The following is a 27,174-nucleotide window of genomic DNA, read 5'->3' as shown; positions in this document are numbered from 1 at the left end:
AGAAAGAAAGAAAGAAAGAAAGAAAGAGAAAGAAGGAAAGAAAGAAAAAGAAGGAAAGAAAGAGAAAGAAAAAAAATGAAACTATTAAGGGAAACTCCAAGAAATCAAAGAGCTGGGGCTGAGGGACAGCGTTGCAGAAGGTTACCTAATACCATTTAATTCCAGTCTCTGTCTCTAAGGGACTTGGAAACCAGTTATAAATGATGATGGGAGGAATTTGGGTGTCTAATCGATCTGACAGGACAGTAATTTTTTTTATTAAAACAAACTTTCTTGTGCAATAGTTTAAACATACTGTGTCCTGTTTTCAATATGGTTTTGATATCTTCCAGTATAAAATTATTCATCCCTCACTCAGCTAATCCTAATCCCTTCATTCTTTGGAACTCTTACTTATTGGGACAAGAGGAAGGTTTTGTTGTTGTTATTGCTTAAATAAAATGAGATGGAGTCTCACTATATTGCCCAGGCTGATCTTGAACCCTAGGCCCAAGTGATTCTTTGGCCTTGGCCTCCCAGAGTCCTGGCTGGACAAGAGGAAGGTTTATGTCAGAAACTACAACTAACTCTATAAATATGTAGTTATTAATCTATCCATCCATCCATCCATCCATCCATCCATCCATCCATCCATCCATCCATTCATCTATCCATCCAGTATTTATTTTGTGCAAGCTATTAAAAAAAAGTGGAATAAGGCTGGGCACCACGGCTCATGCCTGTAATCCCAGCACTTTGGGAGGCCGAGGTGGGCAGATTATGAGGTCAGGAGATCGAGACCATCCTGGCTAACACGGTGAAGCCCCGTCTCTACTAAAAATATGAAAAATTAGCCGGATGTGATGGCGGGCGCCTGTAGTCCCAGCTACTCGGGAGGCTGAGGCAGGAGAATGGGGTGAACCCAGGAGGCGGAGCTTGCAGTGAGCCGAGATTGTGCCACTGCACTCCAGCCTGGGCGACAGAGCGAGACTCCATCTCAAAAAACAAAAAACAAAACAAAACAAAACAAAAAAGTGGAATAATAGAGTGATTGCCCTTAAGGAACTCTGAATTCAGAAGGAGAAACAGATAAGAAATAGATGCCAATAAAGGGAGATAGGTGTTACAATGGAGGAGGTATGAAGTCCTAAGGGGGTCTTAACTCAGACAGCTCCTTCATGTCTTCCTTCTCTTGTTCCCTTACTCTCTTTAAGTATTTTCTGAGCTTTTAATCTGTTGGAGCAGTGGGAGAGGAAGGATGGCCTAAGGCAAAACCATGAATATATAAGATGTAGAAGGGCAGGATGAGGTAGGTGCCAGGGAAGTCCTGCTGCAGGAACTGAAGAGGGGGACAGAATCAGAGACCAACTGAGAAGATTTTCCAAAGAGGCAGCGTTTGAGCAGAACACTAATAACTGTGGACAGGATCTTGAGAGGTTGATTTATTGAATAGTGAAGAGGTTGGATAAAGAGTCAAAGGGTTAAGAGAATTAATAAGGCAGTGGGAAGTACTTTGAATTTTCGTTTCTTTTTGGTTTTAATGCTCATGTATAAAATGTTTGTAATCCTAAAAATGCACTTAGGACTTAAATGTGTTCTTTCTCAGATATTTGTCGCACAGGATTTCTTCCTTTTGTGAGCCGTTTCTCCTTTACTCCCTAGTAATTTTGCTCCGGCCATGTGGTGCAGGAGGGCTGATTCTGCCCATACCTCTGGCTTCAGGGGTGGTCACATGACCGAGGTCCAATCAATCAGAATATGCCTTATACCTTTTGTAAAGCAATTGCTCTGAGATGCATGCAGAACCCCGGGTAAGCTAATTGGAGTCTCCTTGGCAAAGCTGTCATGAAAAACACCCATAAGATTAAGAGCTTAAAGAATGATGTAGGCTTTGGCTGTCAGTATATTGCTGCTGGAAAGAACTTGCCTGGGAATGAAGAAAGCAGTAGGTAGAGCTGAGAAATGATGAAAGATACAGAATCCAGATGACCATGAGCCCGTGGATCCTGCTGGGTCTGAGGTCTACCCTCCAAATCCCCATGAAACTAACTCTCCTGCCTTTTTATTTCTTAAGCCAGTTCGAAGAGGAATTTTGCAAATTACAACTGAAAAGGTCTTCCTACACAGAGCAGATAAACTGTATAGACACAAGGGAAATAATATTCCTGGATAAGTTAGTCTGATCAGTATTAATAAAAATCCATACCTCAGGCTCACATCTGCCCTGATCAACTTATCCTTCTTGCTGAATTGATGGCCTCTATTCACAACTTCAGTTAAAATGATAAAACACCACTGTGGTTATAGAACATGGCCAGGTGGCTGCCCAGACTTCTGTTGTTCAGATCAATCCTTTTAACAACTATTCACCATGATTATGTCCTGTATTTTAGGCATTTGAGTCCTTTCATCCCAAAGAATCCTGAAATCATTTCTTATCTGTACCAAGAATCCTATGAGTGTTAGTCACTTTATTCATATCTGAAATATTATCTCTCTCCTCAGCTCTCTCCCTCCCCTTAGGCCAGAAAGAAGCAGTGGTTCTCAGAAGAGAGAAATGTTAAAGAATGTACCACCTTCCTGAGAAGGAAGAAAATTCTAATTAGTCACCACATTCTCATTTCTATTACCAAATAAGGGAGATTGTCATAAGTGACAACTAAAGATGACCCCTCAGAACTTTCCCCCACTACAAACTCTTTCAAATTGACATGAGGCAAAAAAAAAAAAAAGAGGACGCAAGAAGGCAGCAGCTCCTGAAAAATCCCACTGTCTTCAAGAACGTTATCAATTTGCCCTCTTCATTTTATCTCCACGGGCAACTTTGCAAGAGTCAAGGCTGGGTGGTGTTCACTGTAGGAGTATGTGTTAGCAAAACTTATTTCAGCATATGTATAAAAAATTTCCATCAGCTGCTTGCTGCTATCAGATATCACACTACCTGTGAAAGCTCTTTCAGGAAACTGCATTTTAACTTCCTGCTCTGTTTTTCAATGAAACTGAGATTTCTATTTGCTAGCTGCCTTGCCTGTTGGGTTCTTTTTGATCCCAGTTTTGACCCTGCTAATGTATCTTTAAGTGCCAATAGCAATTTTACATCCTGTTAATATTCTTCCTAGGTAAGAATCTCATTTTCTATCTCTATAGACTTCCATGGGTAAAAATGCCAGGTTTCCATTTTTCAGAAATATTAAATCCTTTTCCACCCACTACAAAAAGAAATTAGACAGCCATAGGAGTTAAACACAAGTGAGGCAGGTCAGCCTACCCCTTTTAAACAAAAGTTCAGGGAAGAAATATTTCAGACACTAGGAAACCAGGGGGCATAGCACTTTAGTTCCATCTTAGTTTTGTCAGTATTACATACAAAGGAGTCTTAGGACTTAGAATCAGGCCTTTTTGGGGAAGCTTCTGGATCATTTAAGTCCAAAATATGTTGATTAAGGATCAGGCATCGAACTAGATGATATTGAAAGATCCTTCTTTTCTAGGCCAGTAGAGCTTCTTTTCTGGGCTGGTGGAGACTTTTCTTCTTTTCTGAGCTGGTGGAGTATGTAAGTCTGAGCTACCTGTTGCAATGTTTTTTTTGTTTGTTTGTTTGTTTGTTTTGGGTCGTAAATATTTGTGATTCTTTTGAATGTCCCACATCTGAATCCCTTTTCTGTGTCTGGGAACTCATCCAGCTTATAAATTTAGGTAGGTGGCAGAACTTGCTTCAAAATTTAGAATTGGAACAGCTAGGCATGGTGGCATATGCCCATAGTCTCAGCTACTCAGGAGGCTGAGGCAGGAGGTTTGATTCAGCCCAGGAGTTGGAGGCTGCAGCAAGTAATGATCACTACGGCACTTCAGCTTGGGTGACAGAATGAGACCCTGTCTCCAAAACAAAATTAAATAAATAAATACATACATAAATACATACATACCCAGAAAAGTTGAAAATGCCAGCTTTAATAGCATTGCTTTCAGCCAGGGATCCAGGTTTTGTCAATTAGATGTACCTGATTTGAATTTTGAATTGGGAGTTAGTGACCCATAGAGAGGACTAGGGAAGACTCCTCTGCACCTCCGTGTGATGCTGGTGGAGGCTAAAGCAGGTTGACCCCCAACTACAGAAATAGGAGGGGGACCAAGGCAGACCTGGAAATCAGCACTTAGTCATTTGGGGCTTTGTTCCTGCAAGGTGGCCTCAAACCAGTCCTTCAGCCCTCCCAGAGGTTCTGTGAACAACCTAATATTCTTTTTATTATCTTGCCTCTGCTGATTTTTTTTTCCTTGTAGATTTTATTGTTTGCAACTAAGAAGCCTGGGGGATCTAAGTCATGAAGAGTGCCCTTTGTAAATGGAGAGAATGAGGTCAATTCATATAAAGAAGTGGAGTTAAGGCAGAGCGGGGTGATCTGTCAGAGCTATCTGGGTCCTTGTAGGCTCTTAGTCTGGCTCTCACTCTAAATTTTCCAGCCTGTGAGCTCTCAAATACCCAGTTTTGTTTGAGCTAGTTTGAGGTGGTTTCTGTCATTTGCAACTAAAAGAGTTCTGGCAAACACAGATGACAGCAAATTAATATTACGTATCAGGAGTCTCAGAAATGTTCATCCCTTTGACCTGGTAATCACTTTTCTATTCTCTGGAAATAATTAAAAATGTTAAAAAACAAAACCAAAATAGTTGATGGGATTGGGCAAATGGTTGCATAAAAAGTGCCTTTAGATGACAATATCCACAAAGCTGGAGGTACTTGCTGCCAATTCCATGGTCACCTTTTTCATCCCTTTCATGTTACCTTTTGGAGATGTTTTCATTGCTGTCTCAGTTTTATTCTGTGTCTCTCTGGATAGCTTTTCCCTGCTTCTCTACCTGGAGTCTTTGGAAACTGCTTTTTGAGGCTCAAAATTGCCATAAACTGTGAGACCATGTAAATGCTTATTTGCTTTTCAGATCAAATTGCAGTTGAGTGCCAGAGGTCTGAAAGTGCCCTAAACAGGCCACATTGTAAAACATTACACATGATCTTGGATGTGTTCGTGTTTCTAATGGAATTCTTTGTGTTGCAGCCTGGTTTGGAGGCTTCTGACCCAAGCCCAGCAAACTGATTTACAACGACCTGGGCAAGAAGCAAGGCAGTTTGGTGAAATATGAAATGCATGGACCAAGAGTCAGGAAACCTGGAGTTTGGTCCTTGTGTGTGTTCCTTGCAAACTGGGTGACCTTGGAAAGTTCCATTTTTCTCGTTAGGCCTACGCTGCACATTGGTATAAGAAGACATTGGAACAGATGTGTTTTATGGCCCTTTAAAGCTCTCAGCACCTATGTTTTATGATTCCTTATAAGGTGGCATTTTAAAAGAAAACCCATGATAAACTTGGTTTAGGAGTGCCTTTGATGTAATACCCAATCCAGATCAGGCCTCAGGCAGAGTCATGAGAAGAATTTGCTTGAATGCATTCCCCTGGGATGAAAACCTGTCCCTGAGTGCTTACAGCTGAGTCCCCTGAACCAACTCCTAAGAATGTTGACCTGACTGCACCTCAATTCTGCTCCCAGCTGGAGCGATTCAGGGAGGTGGTCTGAGTTGACTCTGCAACAACTAATGATTCAGCCTTACAGGGTTCCATTTAGTCTTGAGAACAACCATCTGAAGTAGGTGCTATAGTTTTACAGAGGAGGAAACTGAGGCTCCAAGAGTTCTAGTGACACTGAGCATGTGAGAGACCTGGATTCAAACACAGGTTTTGTTTTGTTGTTTTGTTTTGTTTTTTTTTTTGAGATGGAGTTTTGCTCTTGTTGCCTAGGTTGGAGTGCAGTGGGATGATCTTGGCTCACTGAAACCTCCGCCTTCTGGATTCAAGCGATTCTCCTGCCTCAGCCTCCCAAGTAGCTGGGATTACAGGCATGCGCCACCACGCCTGGCTAATTTTTGTATTTTTAGTAGAGACGGAGTTTCACCATGTTGGCCAGGCTGGTCTTGAACTCCTGACCTAAAATGATCTGCCCACCTCGGCCTCTGAAAATACTGGGATTACAGGCGTGAGCCACTGTGGCCAGCTGGTCTTCGGCCTCTGAAAGTATTGGGATTACAGGCGTGAGCCACTGCGCCTGGTTGGTCTTTTGGTTTTAATGCCTGTGATGTTTCCCCTGCCTGAAAACATCCTGCAGGTGAACACTGTTGAAGTGAACAGTGAGGTGCTCATTCAGAGAAGGTGACATTAGACAGACCCCCACCCCAAGTTTTTTTAATGTTATAGTATAGCACCTTCAGAGCATCAGCTTTGCCCAAATCCAGATTTGTCTCTTGTTCTCTGTATGACTTTGAGCAGGTTAATCTTTCTGAGCCTCAGTATCCTTACCTGTAAAATGGAAATAGAGATAATAGTACGCACCTCACACAAGGGCTGCAATAGTTAAACAGAAGTGCTTAGCATACTGGGTTTTCAGTAAGGTTAGCGACAGATAAAGGGTCCAATGTACATGTTCAATTTGCAGCAAGTTCTACTGCAAATTCACTCTTCCACTTTCAATTTACTCTTAAATTCATCCACTTCTCTGCATGACGGCTACTATCTTAGTCCAGGCCACCCACCCAGAAGACCAGAATTGGTCTTCTACTGTCATTATTGTTTGCAGAAATTCATTTCCCACACAGGAGCCAAAGTAGGGTTTTTTTGTTTGCTTGTTTTTAGATATTAACAATATTTTGTAATTCAAGATCAATGCAATATCTGTTGAAAGTAACAACTTTGGTATTTAGGGAATACATTTTATAATATGATTGTTTCTAAAATTAGTTTGGTTTGGTATATCATGTTGCTCTGTAAAGGACTTTTATGAAACAGCTGTTATATAAAAGAATTGGCTGTCTCAAAGGAAAAGACAGCCAAAGCTTTCTTAATCAACTTAATTTCATTCGATTAACTCATACAACAAAACTTCTATCTTTGCTGCCTGATAGTTTTGAAGAGGAGACATGAGTTGCTACAGTTTATACCAATTCTAGCACAACCTTCTTCTCCAGTAAGATCTGGAGCAGGAATAACCCAATCTTTTGTTTGAGAGCGGATATACTGAAGCCATGTGAAGCTCTGTCACATTTCCTTGTCTTTAACTCCCAAATTACCTAGGTAACTTATTTCTTTCTTCCCTCCTTCCCCCTTCACAATCCTTCTTCTTTACAGAAGTAACCTCTAGATCTGTGGTCTTGATCCTTCCCTTTCTACAAACTTTTTACGGATTATTCCCATCACTTCTTTCCTTTTCATTTAACAGTAGTATACATCTATAATTTCCATATCTTAACTCCTTTGCTCCTTCCCCTCTACCTAGAAACATGTTTAGACACAAAAGCAAGAGATGGCCAGGTGCAGTGGCTAACAACTGTAATTCCAGCACTTTGGGAGGCTGAGGCGGGTGGATCACTTGAGGTCAGGAATTTGAGACCAGCCTGGCCAACATGGTGAAATCCTGTCTCTACTAAAAATACAAAAATTAGCTGGGTGTGGTGGCACGCACCTGTAATCCCAGCTACTTGGAGGCCTGAGGCAGGAGAATTGCTTGAACCTGGGAGGTGGAAGTTGCATCGAGCTGAGATTGGGCCACCGCACTCAGGCCGGGTGACAGAGTCTTACTCTGTCTCAAAAAAAATAATAATAATAATAAAGCAAAAGAATGCTTTCTACCAATCCTGTTATATCTTGAACTGTTATTTAGTGACTCTTCTTCCAGCTTTCTCTATGATGTCTATACCCTTGCTACTCTGGATATGGTTCAAGGATCAGCAGCAAAGGCATTACCTGAGAACTTATGAGAAATTCAGATTCCCAGATCTGCTGAATCAGAACGTACATTTTTACAGGGTCCTCAGCTAATTTATTAAAGTTCGGGAAGTTGTGGTCTATTCTGCGCATGCTTCCACTCTCCTTTATCTTAACTTACCCTTTTGGAATCTGGCCTCAATTTCCTCCCTATCATGTCTCCCAAACATAAACTTCATTCCAAGTTATAAAGTTTGAATGGCCTTTTTATCAGACTACAGCTTCCTTGATCTCCCCGTAACTAAACTTACCCTGCTCTTCTTTCCAAGTCTCTTCTTTTGGACTATATGATATGATCACACAAAGTAACATTTTATATGACATTGAATTATAGACATGTATGGCTGACCATATATGCTATGTTCATCTGTGGTAGATAAAACATAGCTCTGCATGGTCAGGTACCTCAATCCTTAATGCCCTTCCAACAGGAGAAAGACAGGGAGAGAGGGAAAATTTTGCTCTACTTCTCTGACAAATTTCGGTACTGGAAGCTCATTTTATATTCTTCCCACCTTTCTAATACCCTGATCTTCCTTTTTCTCTTCAATTTTTATTTTAGGTTTCTGTCCATGTGCAGGTTTGTTACCTGAGTGTATTGTGGGATGCTGAGGTTTACGGCACAAATGATCCTGTCACCCAGGTACTGAGCATAGTACCCAATAGATAGTTTTTCAATCCTTATCCCCCTCTTTTCCTTCCCCACCTGGTAGTCCCCAGTGTCTATGGCTGCCATCTTTATGACCATGAGTACCCAATGTTTAGCTCCCACTTACAGGAGAGAACATGCAGTATTTGGTTTTCTGTTTCTGGATTAATTCACTTAGGACGATGACCTCCAGCTGCATCTATGTTGCTGCAAAGGACATGATTTTGTTCCCCAACTGATATTTTGAACAGAAAATCAGGTCAGGTTATTCCCTGCTTTAATCTTTCTCATTACATCTAGTACCCAACCCCCTTCATTACTGATATAGTTTGTATATTTGTCCCCGCCCACATCTCATGGTGAATCATAATCACCAGTACTGGAAGTGGGACCTAGTGGGAGGTGATTGGATCATGGGGGTGGATTTTTTATGAATTAGGTTTAGCACCATCCCCTTGGTGCTCTCCTCATGAGATCCAGTCATTTAAAAGTGTGTGGCACCTCCCCCCACCTCTGGTCATTTAAAAGTGTGTGACAACTCCTGACCCTCTCCTCTCCTCTCCTCTTTCTCTCTCTCTCCCTCTCTCTCTCTCTTGCTCCTTGCTCCTGCTTTCACTATGTGACATGCCTGTTCCTACTTTGCCTTCTGCCATGATTGTAATCTTCCTGAGGTCTCCTCTCTGGCATGTTCTCACTTATAAGTGGGAGCTAAATGATGAGAACACATGGACACAAAGAAGGGAACAGTAGACACTGGGGTCTACTTGAGGGTGGAGAATAGGAGGAGGGAGAGGAGCAGAAAAAGTAACTATTGGGTACTAGGCTTAATTCCTGGGTGATGAAATAACCTGTACAACAAACCCCTGTGACACATGTTTACCTGTATAACAAACCTTCACATGTACCCCTGAACCTAAAATAAAAGTTAAAAAAGTAAATAAATTATCCAGCCTCAGGTATTTATAGCAATGCAAAAATGGCCTAACAGAATTACCACAGCTTCCTGGTCCCTCTGCATCTTCCCGTGCAGCTTATCTCAAGCCACTCGCCTCAGTGCTTATCACCCTTCAGGCATGTGGGTTTTCTCTCAGTTTCCAGAACTCAGAACTTGCCAAGTCCTCTCGGCTCTCTGAGAACAGGGTCAGGATGTTCTCCCTCATTGGAACCCACTTCCCTGCCTTCCTCTCATCCTTCAGGTATCAGCATAAACGGCTCCCTTAGAAAGGTCTTTTTTGACCACCCTAATCAATTATCTTTCCTTTTATCCTCCATTTCATACCCTTGTCTATATTTAGTTTATATAACAGACACATTGCAATTTGCAATTATTTTTATTATTTGTGTGTGTGTGTGTGTGTGTGTGTGTGTGTGTGAGAGAGAGAGAGAGAAGGTCCTATGGTCACAGCTCTAGAAAATCATTATCCGTGTGTGTGTGTGTGTGTGTGTGTGAGAGAGAGAGAGAGAGAGAGAGAGAGACTGTTGGTGTTCTGCCTATATTTCTTCAGAGCCTTTACCATTTCTGTGCCATTCAGCTTCACTTCCAATAGCTGACACCTGTGATTTTGTTGAATGCCTTCTATTGAGCTTCTAGAATGTACTTTTCCTTTGGGGGCAGCTCTTAACCAATGACTGACAGGTAGGAGGGTATAAATACCCCAGATGTCTCATCTCTTGGCCAGCATAGTTCTAAGGTCTGGGTTTTATACTGTCCCCAGAGTTTTCTCAAAAGATTAAGCTTTATTGCCCACTGCGGTAGCTGGCCTCATAACACAGCTTTCTTGGTCACCCTCTCTTCCCTACATGATGCCACCACTCCCCTGCCAATGTTCTTACACCTCCCAAATAATCTATAAGTATTAAATCCTCATCTCAGGGTCGGCTTCTGAGGGGAACCCAGCTAAGATCATAAACTTTTTGTTCTTTTTATTTATGCCAATAAAATATATATAACATGTCTGTCTTGTTCATGGTTATATCCTAGAGCTTCGTTTAGTATCTGACACATAGTGAGCACTCAATATACATTTGTGTAGTGAGTGAATATTAGTGGTTATTATTATTGAAATGTAGAATTTCTTCCTTTCACTGAGTTGTGTTATACCGGTAGTTTACCATGCTCCACAGAATGTGAGATGTGCACTGCAGAACTTAGAGGAAGAAAAGTTGTTTTTTTCTATAGTGCTCTTAAAAGTAGCACTACTATTAAGATACTGTTTTAGCAAGGTTTGTTATGGCTAGAGGCTCTTTATGAGAAGGAATCCCAAGAAAGATTCTCTAGGATTGTGGCAGTTCTTCCTGGTATGACCTGAAACCCCAGCATGTGGATACTTTAGAGATGTTTTAGGCAACAAAACCCCATTATGCTTATTTGCAGGTGGTTTAAAAAGAGAGCAACTGAACCCTGGACCAGGGACCTTCAGTGGAATAAGATGGATACTTATGCAGAGAGAGTGGCAATAATAATATTAAATAATAACAAAAATAATTAACATGTACTAAGTGCATTTATGGGCCAGTCCTCAAGTGTATTTGTTAATCTCAGAACCAATGTAGGCGGTAGGTTACACACTACTCCCGTTCTTGATTAAGAGATTGGGGCTCAGGGAGGTTGACTTATCCAAAGTCATACAGCTATCAAAAGGTAGAACTGAGATTTGAAATTAGCTTTATAACTTCAGAGCCCCTGTTCTTAACTAGTCCTCTATCTTGTCCCCAGGGTTAGAAATACTTAAAAGCAGTTCAATAGGAGAACTAAGTGAAGTAGTCCAGCCTGGAGAAAATATGATTGAAAATAAGGTGTTAAAATAAGATGCAACCCTCCTGAGTTGCCTTCAAAGAGCGGCAGATGCCGAAGGAAGAGTGGGCAGATGTGTTTCATGTGACTTAATTTCAGGGAGACTTTTCTAATGTTGCTTTTCAGAGGTGGAGGAAATAGTACGTGCTTAGACACAGAAAACTTCCCCAAACTGGAGATTCAAATGGACTGGGTGTGTGGGCCTATTGAGATAGGAAGTCAGTGAGAGCACTGAAGCATAGTGGCTTGGAGGACTTTCAAGATGTCTTGCAGGTGTGAGATTTTAGAATGCAAAGGAATTAGAAGACTCGCTCGGTCCCTACATATGTGGCTGGTACTATGCAGTTTTGGAGAACCAAGATTTAAACCGGTAACATGACTTGGGAGAAATTTACTAATGCCATGTTAATAAACAAAAAAGATATGTGCTATGCATACTCTTTGCATGAGGGAAGCAGAGCTACTGTGCTGCAAGATGAGCCAGCAGAAGTGACAGTTAAGAATGTGGGCTTAGAGTCAGTCTACATGGGTAGCTTGCCCAGAGTACTCCTGAGCCTCTTATCTGTAAACAAGTGTTGCTCTGTGGATTAAATAAGCTTTTGCGGGTAAAGGATTTAGCACAGGCTCTTGAAGATGGTAAGCGTTCAAAAATATTAGCTATCTTTCTGAAAACTTTTAAATTTATAATTTTTTCTTAAAAACATAAATGCAAATATTTCTATATCTTCTGCATACTCTATAAAACATGAAAAGAGAAAGTTTTAAATTTGGGTTGCTGGAATATTGAGACTCAGAGAACTTGAAACTTTTTCCATAACCGCAGTAAGGCTAAAATTTATTAAGCACTCAGATACATTTCATGTCATGTGGTTGGTTTTCAGCTAAGACAGGATTGGAAGCTGAGTTTCCTGAATTTCAGGCTCTATTTTTCCTCACCTACAATGGGCCATTTTGCTTGTGCACATAATGGGTTTCTGTTAGAATGAAATATATTTTGTCCTGAATCTGTTTACATTTCAGGAAAAGCAGACCAGTTCTGGACCAGAGCTTGTCATATTCGAGATAAAATATCTCTCCCAAATATCCCTCCCTCACACATTTGATTTCTGATTGGCTTCCCTCCCTTTTATACTCCTTCTCTGGTTTTTATTTCTACTGTCCAGATCACATATATACCTTTTCTGCCTTTTTTTTCTTCTCTAGCTCCCTCTTTTCTCTCACTGAATTTCTCCTTCTCCTGTTTCCCTCTCTATGCACCGACACTGATTTTTACTACTTACATTCTTAAATTTCTGACCAAGAAGTACCCAGTGAAGATGCAGCATATAATTAACATGGAGTTAGATTGGCTGTGGATTAAATCATGCTCCAGAAGCTTAGCAACAACATTAGAATGGTAACGTTGGTGCCAAAGGATTCAACCAGCAATGGCAGCTAGCGCAGGGCTCTATGAGGTTGCAAAAGGGAACACCACACCAGTCTTGGTCACCTTGGTTAGAAGCCAGCCCTTGGATTCAGGCAGACCTGGTTCAAGTTCTGACTCCGCACTTCCTAAGTGTTTCCTCATCTGTAAAGTGGGAAAATACCACAGACCTCCAAGGACAGTTGAGAGGATTAAAGAAGACATGGTTCTTTGGCTCAGTTCCTGCCACATGGTGTGAGCTACATGATGGTAGCAGTTACTAAGGTGATGATTGGCAACTCTATCCACCTCTTCTTTGACTCCTTTCTTTCCTGCTCCCTCCCTCCATGCCCAATCAGTGAGAACAATCATTCCACTTGGTTACACTGGCTTAATTCTCCAGGCTTTGGGATAGCAACTGGAATGGGAAGGTAGGAATCCCAGGAATATCTCAGCTACAAAACTTTATGTTGTGAAAAAAATCGTAGTGTTTGAAAAACTGCAGAAAACAAGAACAAAACAATAAAAAGAAATATGTTTAACTGCAAATTATTATTTTTCTTTCTAATACAAAGAGAAGTAAAAGAGGGAGATAGTAAATGTTTCTTTTTCCCCTGTTAAAATGCAGCCTCCTGCATCCTGGATCCTTTTTAATCACCTCTCAATAGGAAGAGAACACTGCTGTCTTCTTCCATTGTTCTCTCCCTCTATTCCTCCTTCCCTTACGCATCAAGCCAATCTACTCAGCTTTCTCTCATCTGTGGGAATTCACGACTCTGAGGAGAAATTTGGAATCCAGAAGATTACCTCTCCTGCTTCTCCACAGAGTTGGGAAGGGAAGTTTTCTCTTCTGCCCCTCCATTTCTCGGCCATTCCTGTTTATTAAGCAAAAGTCCCAGATAAGATTTACTGCCACTCTGCCTTTCTCATATCCAGGCAGCTCGTTAATATCACAGACGAACACCTTTCCTGAACACAGCCCTGCAGAGTTCTATTCCTGCTCTGTGCCCCGTGATTCTGCCGTATTGCCTTGGCAACCAATTAAAATACTTTAATGTGTACAGCGATATCATTCTTAATTCTGCAAAAACCAGGGCAACCTGCTCAGAAGGCTTTGGCATGCCAGTCAGTTGGTGTTCTCCTTGGTATCCGGCTGCATTCTGGTTTGACTTCTTTTTTCACCTCCCAATTACCTCTGAATCCCCTGCAAGCACCTACGTGTCATTCCTAACACACCTGGCCTCAAGTCAAGCAACACCCTCATCAACAAGGCAGGGGCTGGAAGAGATCCTGGGGACAAAATGGCTGATATGTCTCCTTTCGTTTAGCCTCAAGGGAAGATACCAGGAGCTCAGCCATGAGGCTGGCTAATCTAACTGCAGTTTCTTGCAATATGGCAAACATTATGCATTCAATAATTAAGTATTTAGTAAATGCTGATTGCATTTCAGGCCCTGTGTTAGGTACAAAGGAGGACAAGACACTTCCTTACCCATAGAGCTTATAGTCTAGTAGAAAAGAGACGTGAACAGACAGCACTGTACTGTCTGATACGTGCTGTGGAGGCTGGAGGGTAGCACTGGAGGCTCTGGGAACCTGAGGGGGAACCTGAGGAGGAACCTAAGACCAACCTGGGTTTGGGACAGAGGGCTGACTTCTGGAGGAACAGAGGCTACACTGGTACCTGAGGATGGGTTGCCGTCAGCCACATGGCGAGTTTCCCAAGTAGCTGGACAGTTTCATTCCTGCCTTCTCTAACACTGGCAGTTTGTCTGATGCTCTCAGCCTGGTGATCTGCTTCAGATACCCTGGCATTATTTGCCTTATTTCTCCTGCTTCCAGGCTAATGTTTTCCTAATAGCCTTTCAGGGAAGGGTAACAGTGAATGATCCACGTTCTCTCACGTCTACTCTTGGTCCCTCTATGCTGTGCATGCAAGTGCTACCTGAGGGGCACATTTTCCAAAGACAGTGGTGTTGGGGCCATGAGGCCGGGACTCACCACCCAACTTATGTGCCCGCAATGCATTCTGAGGTTTGCAATCCTCAGTGTCATGGGTTTCTGTTGATGCCTATTTTTTAAAAGTACAACCTCAAAATCTTCCCGAAACATTCCCACAACTAGAGGGATGATAAATTTTGATGTGTAATCATATTTTCCTATTTTGTTTCATTAATATTTACACTTACACAACACACACCTCTTGTATAAAGTGGAGATACCAGTAGCACCATTCTCAGTGGGTTGTGTGTAGAGTTAAATGAGATTCTGTAGGTAGAGCCCAGTGAATGACACACAGTAAGTCCTCCATACATATACTCTGTTTGTAGAGGTGACCAGTTCTTCATCTGTGTTCTTGTAACACATGTGAACACTTATTTTAAGATTAACTGCATCATGCATAATAAGTAGGATGCAGTTAATAACTCTTAAAATAAACTTTAAAACAAAGTTTAAGTGGTATGTGGTTTACATAAAAGATCACAAGTTATTTGAGGACATGGATCCTGCCTCTCTCACTTTTGGAGCCCAAGCAAAGGGATTTTACCCATCAAAGGCATCTTATATGTGTTTGTTGAACAAGTGAGACCTGGGAAATATTAATAACAACAATGTCTGACATTGATTGCCACTGAGCTTACTATGCGTCAGGTCCTGTGCTACGAGCTTTATAAGAATTATCTTGATATATCCTCCAAGTGATGCCATGATTTTTATTATCCCCATGTCTATAGCACAGGGAAACAGCAGTCCACCTGTGGTAGGCATGACAGCATGTGAAAAGAGAAACCTACCTGTAGGAGTACAAGCAGATAGTTAACCATACTGGGAGCTTATTTGGTGCCAAGCCCTGTGCTAAGCACTTTGTAGGCATCATCTCATTAAATCCTCCCAATAACCATATGAGGTGAGCCTTACTATTTCTATTTCATAGTGACAACGTTCAGAGTCACCAAGTAACTTGCCCAGAAGCACACAGTCATTACTTATGAGAAGCATTATCTTGTAAACATTATCTTGTTTACTTGTATCATCAGATGTCTAAGGTCAGAAGCAGCAGAAAATTGGAATACATATTTTAAAAATAATATTAAAATACCTATTCCTATTATTCAGAAATAATTTTAAATATATCATATTTTTACCTAATATTATCAGTTTTTTCAACAATTATATTTTTTATTGTGGTAAAATACACATAGCATAAAATCTACCATGTTAGCCTTTGCTGAGTGTTCAGTTCAGCAGCATTAAGCACCTTGATCTTGTTATGCAAGCGTCACCACTATCCATCTCCAGAACTTTGTCATCACCCCATACTGAAACTTCCCATTATATATATACACACATATATATACACATACATATATATACACCCATACACACATTATATACACACACACCCACACACACACGTATGTACCAGAGGCTGGGGAGAGGAGAGAATGGGAAGTTATTGTTCAATGGATACAGAGTTTCAGTATGGGGTGATGACAAAGTTCTGGAGATGGCTAGTGGTGACGCTTGCATAACAAGATCAATGTACTTAATGCTGCTGAACTGAACATTTAGCAAAGGCTAACATGGTAGATTTTATGCTATGTGTATTTTACCACAATAAAAAATATAATTGTTGAAAAAACTGATAAAATGAGGGCTTTGGCAGCACGAGTACAGTGGCCATGTTTCTACTGGAAACACTGTCTTCCCTTCACATTGGAGGCCAGGTCGGTTCAACTCATAAACTCAGGGGCAAATTCTTTCAGAGCCTCTTCCTTTCTGTCACTGGTATCCCTATGACTAAGTGTCAATTAAGATGAAACGTTTCTCTCAAGATCAAAGAGCACATGAAATTTGTGGTGTATGATGGAAGAGTTTAGACATATGCAGTGGCATTGCTATCTTCTCAGGGTTAGGACTCATGAGCTAAGAGATCTTGAAGCTGGCCCACTGTATTCTCCTGAGAATGATGTTCATCACCCAAAAAGGTATTCAATAAGGTGATTCACAGCAAGGATGTTTCAGCCGCCACATGACTTTACGCCTAATAAAGTGAGCTACTTGTTTCTCAAATAGCTCTGTAATGGCTCAATTCATGAAGGGTTCATTTCTGCATAATGAGGAGTTCTTTCATGATCCCGTGAGGTCCACTACAGGCATGATTGTGTTTATTTATTTACTCTTTCATTAAAAAAAATTCCTAATATGGGTGAAGCTGTGAGCTGGGTGCTCTGAGCACAGTATTCAGAGATAAGATGAGTTGCCTCTTCTGTTTGTGCTTGGAAAAAAGATTAAAGAAATGACAGAGATCTGAGATGCACTCAGCTACTATTTGAGTCCTGGAGTCTGAGCTCATGAGTGTCCCTGGTGTGAGCTTTCAAGACAGAGCCTGGTACACAGCAGGCACTTAGGAACAGTTTGTCGAATGCTCTGGCTTCTGAGCTGGGGATCTGGAGCAGTGTGACCCTGGGGACTGGCACAGGCCTCAGTTGCAGGAAGCAGCTCATGGTGAACAGAATTATCTTTCCCCGCCCATGTTCTATCACTTGCTTTGGATGTTCTTGCTGGTGTTTATGTGTGCTAAGGGTTTCAGGTAACCTGACATTTCAATGGAAAAGAATGGCTTTGTCTGCCAGGAACATGGAGACTGCTCCTCAGTTACCCAGTAAGCTCGGTCACCTGCTTGGAGTAGAGGTAACTTCTTGTTTGGCTGCACTGAATCCAGGAAGTTGCTGTAGATACAGCTGATAGTCCTCATGATGGCAGGCAACGAGTCTGGCATGAGGGCTGCTGGAGAGACTTCATTACAGAGAACGCTTGACATGCATCTTCCTGGTGGTATCTAGTCACCCTGATAGGAAGGCAAGTATCTAGTCATTCTGCCTCTCCTCTATCTGTTTCCTTCCCTTCTCCTTCAGCTTCCATTCTCATTCAAGATATCCCTGCCCTATCCTGCCTTTTCTAGGTCCACACGCCCAGAACGGACCCTGCCTTTTCTTCCCTTGACCATACACTTCCTGACTTTTAAAATATCTTTTTGTTTTCCTAGGAAGTTTCTTTTTATCAGTCAAGTTTCATTTTGTTCAAACTGAATTGCCTCGCCACCTGATATTTTCATAAACCATCATTTCTTGAGTCTAAGAATTCTTTGTCTTAACCAAGTTTATTGGGTTATAATTTATACGCAAACATGTACCCAGTTTAAGTGTCTACTTTGATGTTTTGGTAAAACTATATACCATTGCATACAACATTTTCATCATCCAAAATCACTATGGTTTATGGTTTTGTCTTTTCTACAATTTTATATAAGTGGAATAAGACAATATGTACTCTTTGGTAAGACACTTCTTTTTTCACATCTTAACATTTCTAAAATTGGATGCATCCTACAGTGAGCATGTAACATAGTAGTGTTTCTCTTTCCCTCTAAGAACTATAACTAAATAGACAATGTCTTATAATGAATACCTTAAAATCAATATCAATATCCCTAATTTTTATATATATATATAGATGTCAATATGTATATGTATGTTTGTATACATGTGTACTGACTGGTTGGTTTACCAATTAGTCGTGATTGGTTTTTGCACTGAGGAGGTGAGAATCTTTGCTTTGCTGTGTACGTTACCATAGTGCCTAGAGCTGAAAACTGGTAGGAACTAAAATACTGCAGAGGGTGGCAATAGTGAGTTTCCAACAGTTTCCTAAAAATATCTTTTGCGTTATGACTGAGCATGTGAAGTCTGAGACAGCGTTTCTCAAATTTTGTTCCACGGACAATTAATATTACTAACAGGCTAATACAATGAAAGGGAGAAGAAAGGGGGTGTCAATGCCATAGATATTTGGGAAGTGCTTCTTATTAAGATCCCACTTAGAAATTCACACTTCATTAACATGCTAAAACTTGCAAAAAGTTTTGCAGCAAAGGGAAAATGTTTAGTTTTACTTTAATCTCAGGTTTGTCTGACCCTGGCACTTTGTGGCACACCCATTACCAGAATTCACCATGTGAAAGGCTGGTCTAAAGTACAAGCATGAATAAACAGAAGGAGAAAGAAAGGGAGAGCCAGGTGTGGTGTGTGCCGGTAGCTGCAGCTACTCAGGAAGCTGAGGCAGGAGGATTGCTTGAGCCCAGGAGTTCGAGGCTGCAGCAAGCTATGATTGGGCCACTGCGCTGCACTGCACTGTGACAGAGTGAGGCCCTGTCTCTAAAGCATGATTTTTTTTTAAAGGGAAAAGAAATTGAGTAAAGTTATCCAGGTTGAGTATCCCTTGGGACCAGAGGAGTTTCAGATTTCAGATTTTTTTTTTTGGATTTTGGAATATTTGCAGAATACATATTAGTTGAGCATCTCAAATTGAAAAATCTAAACTCTGAAATTCAAAATACTTTGATGAACACTTCCTTTGAGCCTCACGTCAGCACTCAAAAAGTGTTGGATTTTGGAGCATTTTGGATGTCAGATTTTCAAATTAGGGCTGCACAACCTATACTTGAGCTGGTCCCAGCTAAGCCCAAAATGATGTAATGGTGCCTGCATTGGGCCAAATGAGGATGCTCCTCAAGAGTCAAGGGCTAAATAGGCACTTTTCTTCTCTCCTAAGTCTTTTTATAGTATGAAGGGACAGGTGGGAAGGCAACTTTTCCTAAGAGGAAATGAAACAACACAAAAATATATATTGGTCAATACCTTAGGTAACATGTCCCTAATGCACATGGCAGATAATTGAGGTTGAGTAAGAAAATCCTCATGCCCCACCCATTGCCTCAGAGCTTAGGCCGTCCTGTGGGGAATGAGCTGTTGTTGTGTTTGTCCACTGCTTCGCCAGACACCTTTAACTGATAAAACAAAAACAAAAACAAAGAACTGAAGTAGGTAATGGAACGACTGTCTACGACAGGGAGGAGCCCACTGCAGGGATTACCCTGATCACTGAAATGATAGTGAAGTTTTTCTCAGAAATAGCATTGATCCAATACACATAGAAATGAAAGGAAATCAGAGTGGGTCAGGTGAAAATTAGGCAGAGCCTAAAAGAAATGTGCAAGAGCTTACTTTCCTTTCCTAAAATATTGTCATACAGTAAAATAGACTTTTTTCTCTTGGCATTTATTTCTATGAATTTTAACACATACATAGTTTCATTTAATTACTACCACAATCAGGATATGTAACAGGTCTACCACCTCATTCTGCCCCTTTTTGGCCACATCTTCCCCCAATCCATAACCTCTGGCAACCACTGATCTATTTCTCATCACTACAGTTTTGTCTTTTTGAGAATTCCCTTTCCTTTTGCAATAATCTTTGGTTCCTTTTTTTTTTTTTTAATGGGGATCCCTGGATGTTTCTTTGTGTGTGCAAAGAACTCCAGTGCCAGCCAACTTTCTCTTCTATTGTTACTCTTTTGTTATTTACTGTTGCTAACGTTTATTAGCTTCTGTTATATGCCAGGCACTTGTGCTAAGCTCTTTATATATATTATCTCATTTTAATCTCACAATAGCTGTATGATATATGTAAGCCTTTATTATTTCCATTATACAAATCTAGAAACTGAGGATCAGAGAGGTTAAGTGACTTGCCTAAGGCCTCACAGCTAACAAACAGTTGAATCCCGGCACAAATACAGCCCACTTCACCATAAATCCTTAAACACTACAGGAAGCAATAAAAGGGAGGAGACTAACTAGAAAAGAGGTGCACTGAGAGAGATTGGAGGCAGTGCCAATGTGGGGCCATGTGGTTATTAAAAATGTTTGTAAATGTGTGTGAAGCTGGAGAACCATCTGGGTCTCTTGACGTCTCAACCTCAGCCCCTACCTTTATGTCTTCCTCCACCTGCTACATATGGTATTTGCTGTCCCGGATGGCACCTATCTGCTGTTTTCAGGGGCCTGGGATGATTTTAATCCCCTTGCAAATTTAGCAAAAACCCCACTGTGTATATCACAGCTCTGTTACAGGACACAACCTCTGAGACCCAGGAAAGGGGCTGGCCCACCTTCTGGTTTCTACCCAACCTCAATTCCCTGATGTGCTTTCTGACCTCATTTTTTTTTCCCCACCAGTTGCTTGCAACAGCAGCTGAAAAGTTTCTAGGACAAAACCACCTGGTCTGTGTACTGGAGGTGGCAGGTGTGTTCTTGCTGATAAGGGGCAAGTAGGACAGAAATGTGTGTGACTGGCATGATACTAGCAATGTAGGGAGAAAGTCCTCCCCTGCAGAACCCATGGCAACATTTGTGTTGGGGAATAGAGTGAGAAGCAGGAAAAAGCAAAAGATAGAAAAGTGAATGAAGAACTGATGATGCTGAGGAAGTAGACCAGGTTCTTGCCCTGTGTATGGTTTTCCTTTGAATGTGCTGTTTGGGGAAAGTGAAGTTAGTTAGGGAGTTTTCTTCTAGAACGGATCATAGCACCTTAAGGGTTCTGGAAGTGAGCTGTGAAGCCAGCACATGCTGGGAAGAATCACACATCTGAATCATGGCCACGGATCACGTGGAGACAAACAAAACAATGCAAAAATCAGGGCACCAAGCACCGTCTTTGGATGGCACTTGCTTAACAAGGGGCTGGAAGGGTGTGTGTAATTTAGAGTAGAAAGTATTGAGTCACTTCAATAACAACCACAGCTAACATTTACTGAGCACTTAATACGAGCCGTCTCTGTGCTCAGAGCTAAGTGACATGAATCATCTCACTTATTTCTCAGAACAACCCTCTGAGGTAGGTACTACCATTATCTCCAATTTACAGATGGGGAATTGGAGGACCTGAGGTTTAAGTGATTCACCCAAAGTGCACAACTGTTGAGGGGCAGAGTCAGGATTTGAATTTGGGTATTTCTGAAACCCAAGTCCATAGATTCTTAACTTCTCTGCTTTACCACCTATCCTAAAACAGAAATATTACTAAAGTGTAACAGAATGAGGAGGAAGAGAGACCAGCTACTCAGGATCCTACAATCCTTTTGAAGGCTTGCCAAGTTCCTTTGCTTTAACTGCATTAGGGAAGGAATAAGAAGAGCCAGTGGGATCTGCACCACCCAGGCCTCTTCCTGGAGGAGTCTGGTGATCTTGCCTGTTGGTTTGAAATAATTGCACACTGTAGAAACCTACAGCTGTTTCTCAAGTTTTCTTTTTACACAATCATCTAGGGAGGGTTTTAGACATGTCGGCACAATAGGCAATTTTTTTCTCTCTCTATTGGGCTGGCACCACGAGGTGTGACTATTGGTTCCACCCTAGAACACTGGTTGGCACAGGATGCATCAGGCCTCTTTGAGCCAACAAAAAGAGCTTGATGAGCTTGTTTTTTAGATGAGCCTAGGTGAGCAGAACAGACTTTGGGCTTCAAAAGCTCATGGACAGGAAGTTAAATGAACTCCTTCAGGGTGCCAGGTTATCGGCAAGCCCTTTGAAAGAGGTGTTTTACAAAATGGTGCCCTGTGACAACAGGTTATTTATACTTTCTGAGGGGAATACTTTATACTTAGTATTATCCTGGCCTGAACTCATCATAGAATCAAGTTCAATAATAATAATACCTATTACACTCTCCTGCAAGGGCTGTAACTCCTTCTACATTTTGTAGCATGCCTCATGCGTGGCAGGACACAATAAACAGTCAATAATAATGTTCCCTGTGATAATGATCTTCCAAATGCCTTTCATCTAAGGCTCTCAAAGTGTTTTGGAGATACTAATTAGTTAAGCCTCACAGTGGCTGTCTGTTTTCATAAAAGACATCTTCCCATTTTACAGAATTTTAAATTGAGACCCAGCAAACATAAGTGGCTTACCCAAAATCATACAGCATGTCTAAATGAATCTTAATGATGATGCTTTGCATTTACACAGCAGATGTTTTCTAAGGCAGTAAGAGTACGTTGCAAAGATAATTTTCACACTATCCTGGAAGAAGGTGGGTAGCAAGTAGCTTTTGACTACATTGGCTGAACTGTGGCAGAGAGGGCAAGGAACTCAGGAGGATTTGACCAAGGATGCAAGTCCCTTCCTCTGACTCTCTGAGCAGACGGTGGCATCCAGATAACCCTCAGTTCTCTGAACTGTGGGATGCATAGTTACTTTCACAGTTGCAAAAAGATAGGTAATATTTTTGGGAGCAGAGACATGTTGCAAAACAACAGCCATATTGACATCCAGAAATGGGTTTGTTCATAGCCCCATTGAGGAAGGCAAAAGGGATGAGAGGAGTCACTTCAAGAAAGGATAGTTAGGAAATAAAGGAATTGGGAGGTGGGGGTGCCAGCTCTGCTCTCTTGCAGAGCAACTTTCTAGCCCAGGTCCTGCCTGAACACAGGAGCCCTTGAGTTTCAGCCTCACTACAGCACTTGGTCCAGAGCACCTTGGAGGGTGGGCACAGACCATAGTCTGATGTTATAAGTCCCTGCAAAAGAATTCCAGAGAGACCCAGTATCTTAATGGCTGTCTCTTATGTACGACCAGCTCTCACCTCAATTCCCTATTCCAGAAGGGCCCTGGGAATCCTCTATAGTTCAAAAACTTGGGAGCTGTGGTTGCATTCATCGCTACCTTTCCTTTGCAACACAGCCACATTGAGAAAGATGAAAACCACAACAAAAATATTCCAAGCTGATAAGGGAACTGCCTGCTCCCAGTGTGACACCGTTTCCTGAGTGAGTGATGATACTCTGCTGAAAGGCAGGTCAGACTTCCGCAAGGTGGGGAAGGGAAGAGGTTGCTAGGTCTTCGGAATTCAAGGGGGATTTGCTGACCCAGAGATAGAGCTCCTTTCTCTACAAACGAGGCATGTTTGAGAACAATTTGCTTCCCTACCCCCACTCTGCCATTTCCAGACCTGTGGATTCTGATTGATGACTAGACCAGGGGTAGTGGAGGGACTTAAAAAGAAAAAGTCCTTTTCTGGAATGTGTTCACATGCAAGCACAATGGCAATAAAAAGTCTACAGTGAAAAAATGTCCCGCTTCTTCCCACCCTCATTTCGAATGTTTACACATGCCCTATGGGTGGTTTAAAGATGCAGTGAACCCAGGAAGCGGTAGCCCTTGGAAGGAAAATTTTGGAAAGTTGTTCCAAATGCATATCACAAGCCACTCCTCACTCCTGAGTAAGGAAGCAGTCCTGCAAGACCCTCCCACACACTGTTTCTCTTCCGAGCAGGGAGATGTAGGACCCTGCTGCCAGCATTTAGACTCTAACGCTTGCTCTAGGTAAGACTTCAAGGAATGCAGCTTTGATTTTCTAAGTATGCCAATGGCCCAAGCCACAGCTTTCCGTGTCCACTTTGTTACACTGACTCCAGAGGTGACAGTGCAAATAATTCTGCTGGACTCACAAGGACCATGTCCTTCTTTCCAGATGTGCCCTTACACATTATCCCACAACAAGACTCATAGCCAGGTCAGATGAAGTCCTCGGGGTGTGCTTTCAGTGCTGGACAGAGCGATTCCCATTATCCAAACATGAAAAGCATTAATCTCCTGCGAGGCTTAACTGGGTCTGTTTGGTTTTTTAATTGCAGCGCCTGCTGTGTATCTTCTGTGTATTTCATTCATTTTGCAAAATGAGACACATCTGCAGAGCTTCTATACACAGCTGATGTACTTCACAGCCCAGCCTTCGCTATCAATCAGTCCACCCACATAGATGCTTCCCTCCTGCACTATCTCGCTCGTCAAGTATCTTGATAGCTTCGAACAGATTATGAATGAGTATTGCCATAATAGCACTTTATGACTAGGGGTGGGAAGATGGATTTGGGTAAAATTCAAAAAAACTTGACATGTGGAAATTTCCGAGAGATCTCAAAAGCGACAAGCAGTTGGGTTTGTTTTCTCTTTTTTTTCCCCACCCTCCGTGCATTTCCCAGGCACTGGTTTGGCCTCAGAAGAGCAGAAATCAAACACCAAAAATATAATCTAAAAGGCTTTCCTTGTTCTACTACTTTCTGGACAAGAGGAAAGGAGAACCTAGGAAGCTTTAGTAGTTCTAAAGAGAATTCTTAGATAGATTAGGTAGGCTCAGGCTTCCATCGTATTTGAGTAAAATGATCACTGCTCACAGAAACGTATCACTGGGGAATCACCAGCAGCACTCTGGAATGTTAAACTTGTAGTTAAAAGAAGATAATCTCTAGCTCCTTGTATACACAAATCCAACCTCCATGTGGGCATATTATTAACAAATAAGATCTCTCTTACCCCATCCATGTGGATTCTGATATTAGGCACTAGCCGGAAAGGACTGGCCTGCAGACGTCTGGGGTTGGTCCTGTTTTTCCTGCCATCCTGCAAGGTCATCATGCCGGGCCTGCGGAAGGAGCCTCCTCTCCCGGAGCTCTGCCCTGAGCGCACTCCATCCAGAAGGCGCACGAGCAGCAGGTTGGCCGGCAGCGCCTCGATGCTGCAAAACACAGGCGTCCTGCATTCGGGGCACCGCAGCTCTTTGTGGGCCTTGAAAACCCTCTGTAGACATGGTTTGCAGAAGGTGTGCTGGCAAGGGAGGACTTTGGCTGTGACATCGAGCTTCTCAAAGCACACAGGGCACTCCAGAAGATCAAGTAATGTCAAATCATCCATTTTATTTCAAAACTCCAGTTCCCACCTGGAGGAGCAGAGTCCACATGGTAAGGTCAGTTGAGCAACGGGGGCAGAGCTGGCCTCTTGAGAACGTCAGAATTCTTGCCTGCTTGAAGGAGGGAGAGAAGAGAAAAAAAATGTGACTGCTCCGAGAGGTATATCCCACCTACATCGAGGCAGTGTCTCATAAGGCAGTTTGCAAGTACTTTGTTCCGGCACCCAAGTTTCAAATGACTCATTCTGATTCAATGCTAGCAGGTATAAGACTCAACTCGTGCTTGCTGTGAGGATCAGAGGAACACTGAGCACAAGACTGACTGTTCATTGCCTATGTGGCCAGGAGAGCAGAGAAGTAAACTGGCCTGCTGAAGTGGCTCCCCAAGCCCTCTCTACCAGCCAGGGCCGGGAGGAGTTCCTTCACCCCTGCCTGGGGAAAGCTCCTGGACAGTCTCAATTCTTACAACAAAGCCCCCTCCGAACACAAGTTCTGTGAAGTTATCTCCTCCTCCTCCTTCCCCTAAATCTAAGTGTATCTGTTATCTGCATCACATGCAGATTAGTTTAGGTCGGTACGTTTATGTGAATCTCATGCAGATGTAGAATTATTTCCTTTACAATATACCTTCCCACATGATGCTAGCAATGAAAAATTTCCATTAGAAACACATTTCCAAAAATTGTTTTGCCTTAACTACAAGTCAGGGTGCTTGGAAGCTCTGTTTCTTTTCTTTTTTCATCTTTGGTTCTTTTTTTTTTTTCCTCCTCATTCCGATTACCTTAGGCTCAGAGACAATATTCCTCCCACAGGGTAAAGTAGTGCAGCCTGTTTAGTTACTTTGACATTGTTCTCAGTTTCAAACGAAGCAGATAGGAATTCCGGATTGTGGTCACAACCTGTAAAAACCGTACTGGGGCAGCATATACAGGTAGGGGTCGTGTGTGTGTGTGTGTGTGTGTATGCGTGTGTGTGTGTGTGTGGTCTGAAAACAGTACTTATTCCAAAACCAAGTTTCCTTTTGGATGTATGAAAAGAAGCCTCCAGTTTAGAAAAGTGTGGGAAGAAGTCAGCTGTCCCTCACAAGTGCCAGGGCTTCAGTGAGCACTGAGCCCAGAGGTTTGGCAAGAAGGCCAGTGGCTCTACTAGCGACTAGTCAGCAGGACAGATACGACGCGAGAATGAGCGATGGCGCCTCGCCTTCCTAAGACTCTTCTCCAAAGACGTCAGTGCGGCGGCGGGCTGGGGAGACGTGTGGGGGCCACTAACCTTGTGCGTGTAACCTCTGCTGAGTTCAGCTCAGCCCCCTCCTCCGCGCAGCAGGGGTGCGCGGCTCCCTCCAACCGGCTTCCTTTCCCCCAAGCGCCGCTGCTGCCACCGCTTCGAAAACTTTAACCACTCAGTCTTACTCATTTCAAGGGATCGCCTTACCCAGCCCTGTTAACGCTTTCACCGCCAGGCTGCTGCCTACCAACCACGCTTTTGTTGTTGCGGTTGTTAACTTTATGATCTTTCCTTTAGTTAACTGAATTGTTTCTGGGAAAAGATTGTAAGAGGTAAAATATAAGCGAGTCCCTAAGGCCAAGTATTTACAAAGTTCATATTTTCACCTTTCCCGGTTTCTCTAGTATCCAAGGAGTCGGAACCTGCTCCATTATAAACATACCAAAGTGATTGTGTTTATTTTAAACCTTCATAAGGATTTCCTGGGAAGGTCAAAAGTAAAAATGGTCAAGCTATGAAAATAAGGATAAGCCGGACACCTAGAAAATGTTGCTCTCTGAAAATCATAGTCAATCTCTACATTTAGAGATAAGAGGGATTTTAGTGATCTTTTTGCTCAATCTGTTTAAATTAAGAAACTAGTGTCACATATATACACATACGTGAAAAATCAAAGCACAGAGAAGCTTTTTCAAAAAAAGAAAAACAGTGGCCTCCAAGCTCTC

General features: G+C 42.1%; 1 protein-coding gene across 2 annotated transcripts in view; it reads right to left on the bottom strand.

The window, feature by feature from the left end:
- SH3RF2 (SH3 domain containing ring finger 2) overlaps positions 1-26,625 on the bottom strand; it is a 143,897-nt gene extending 117,272 nt beyond the window's left edge. Inside the window, exons 1-2 of one of the 2 annotated variants that reach the window (XM_012001529.1) lie at positions 26,495-26,625; positions 24,853-25,339 (exon numbers count right to left, since the gene is read on the bottom strand). In XM_012001529.1, coding sequence (XP_011856919.1) covers positions 24,853-25,230 — 378 coding nt within the window. In that variant the 5' untranslated portion in view covers positions 25,231-25,339; positions 26,495-26,625. The remainder of the gene's footprint in view (positions 1-24,852; positions 25,340-26,494) is intronic. The other variant, XM_012001530.1, reaches the window with a different exon arrangement.
- Positions 26,626-27,174: the final 549 nt, after the last annotated feature.

Source organism: Mandrillus leucophaeus, unplaced genomic scaffold, assembly GCF_000951045.1.
Source record: "Mandrillus leucophaeus isolate KB7577 unplaced genomic scaffold, Mleu.le_1.0 Scaffold663, whole genome shotgun sequence".
In the NCBI taxonomy this organism is placed as follows: Eukaryota; Metazoa; Chordata; class Mammalia; order Primates; family Cercopithecidae; genus Mandrillus; species Mandrillus leucophaeus.
The sequence above is the reverse complement of the archived record's forward strand: the minus strand, read 5'-3'. Positions and strand labels throughout refer to the sequence as shown.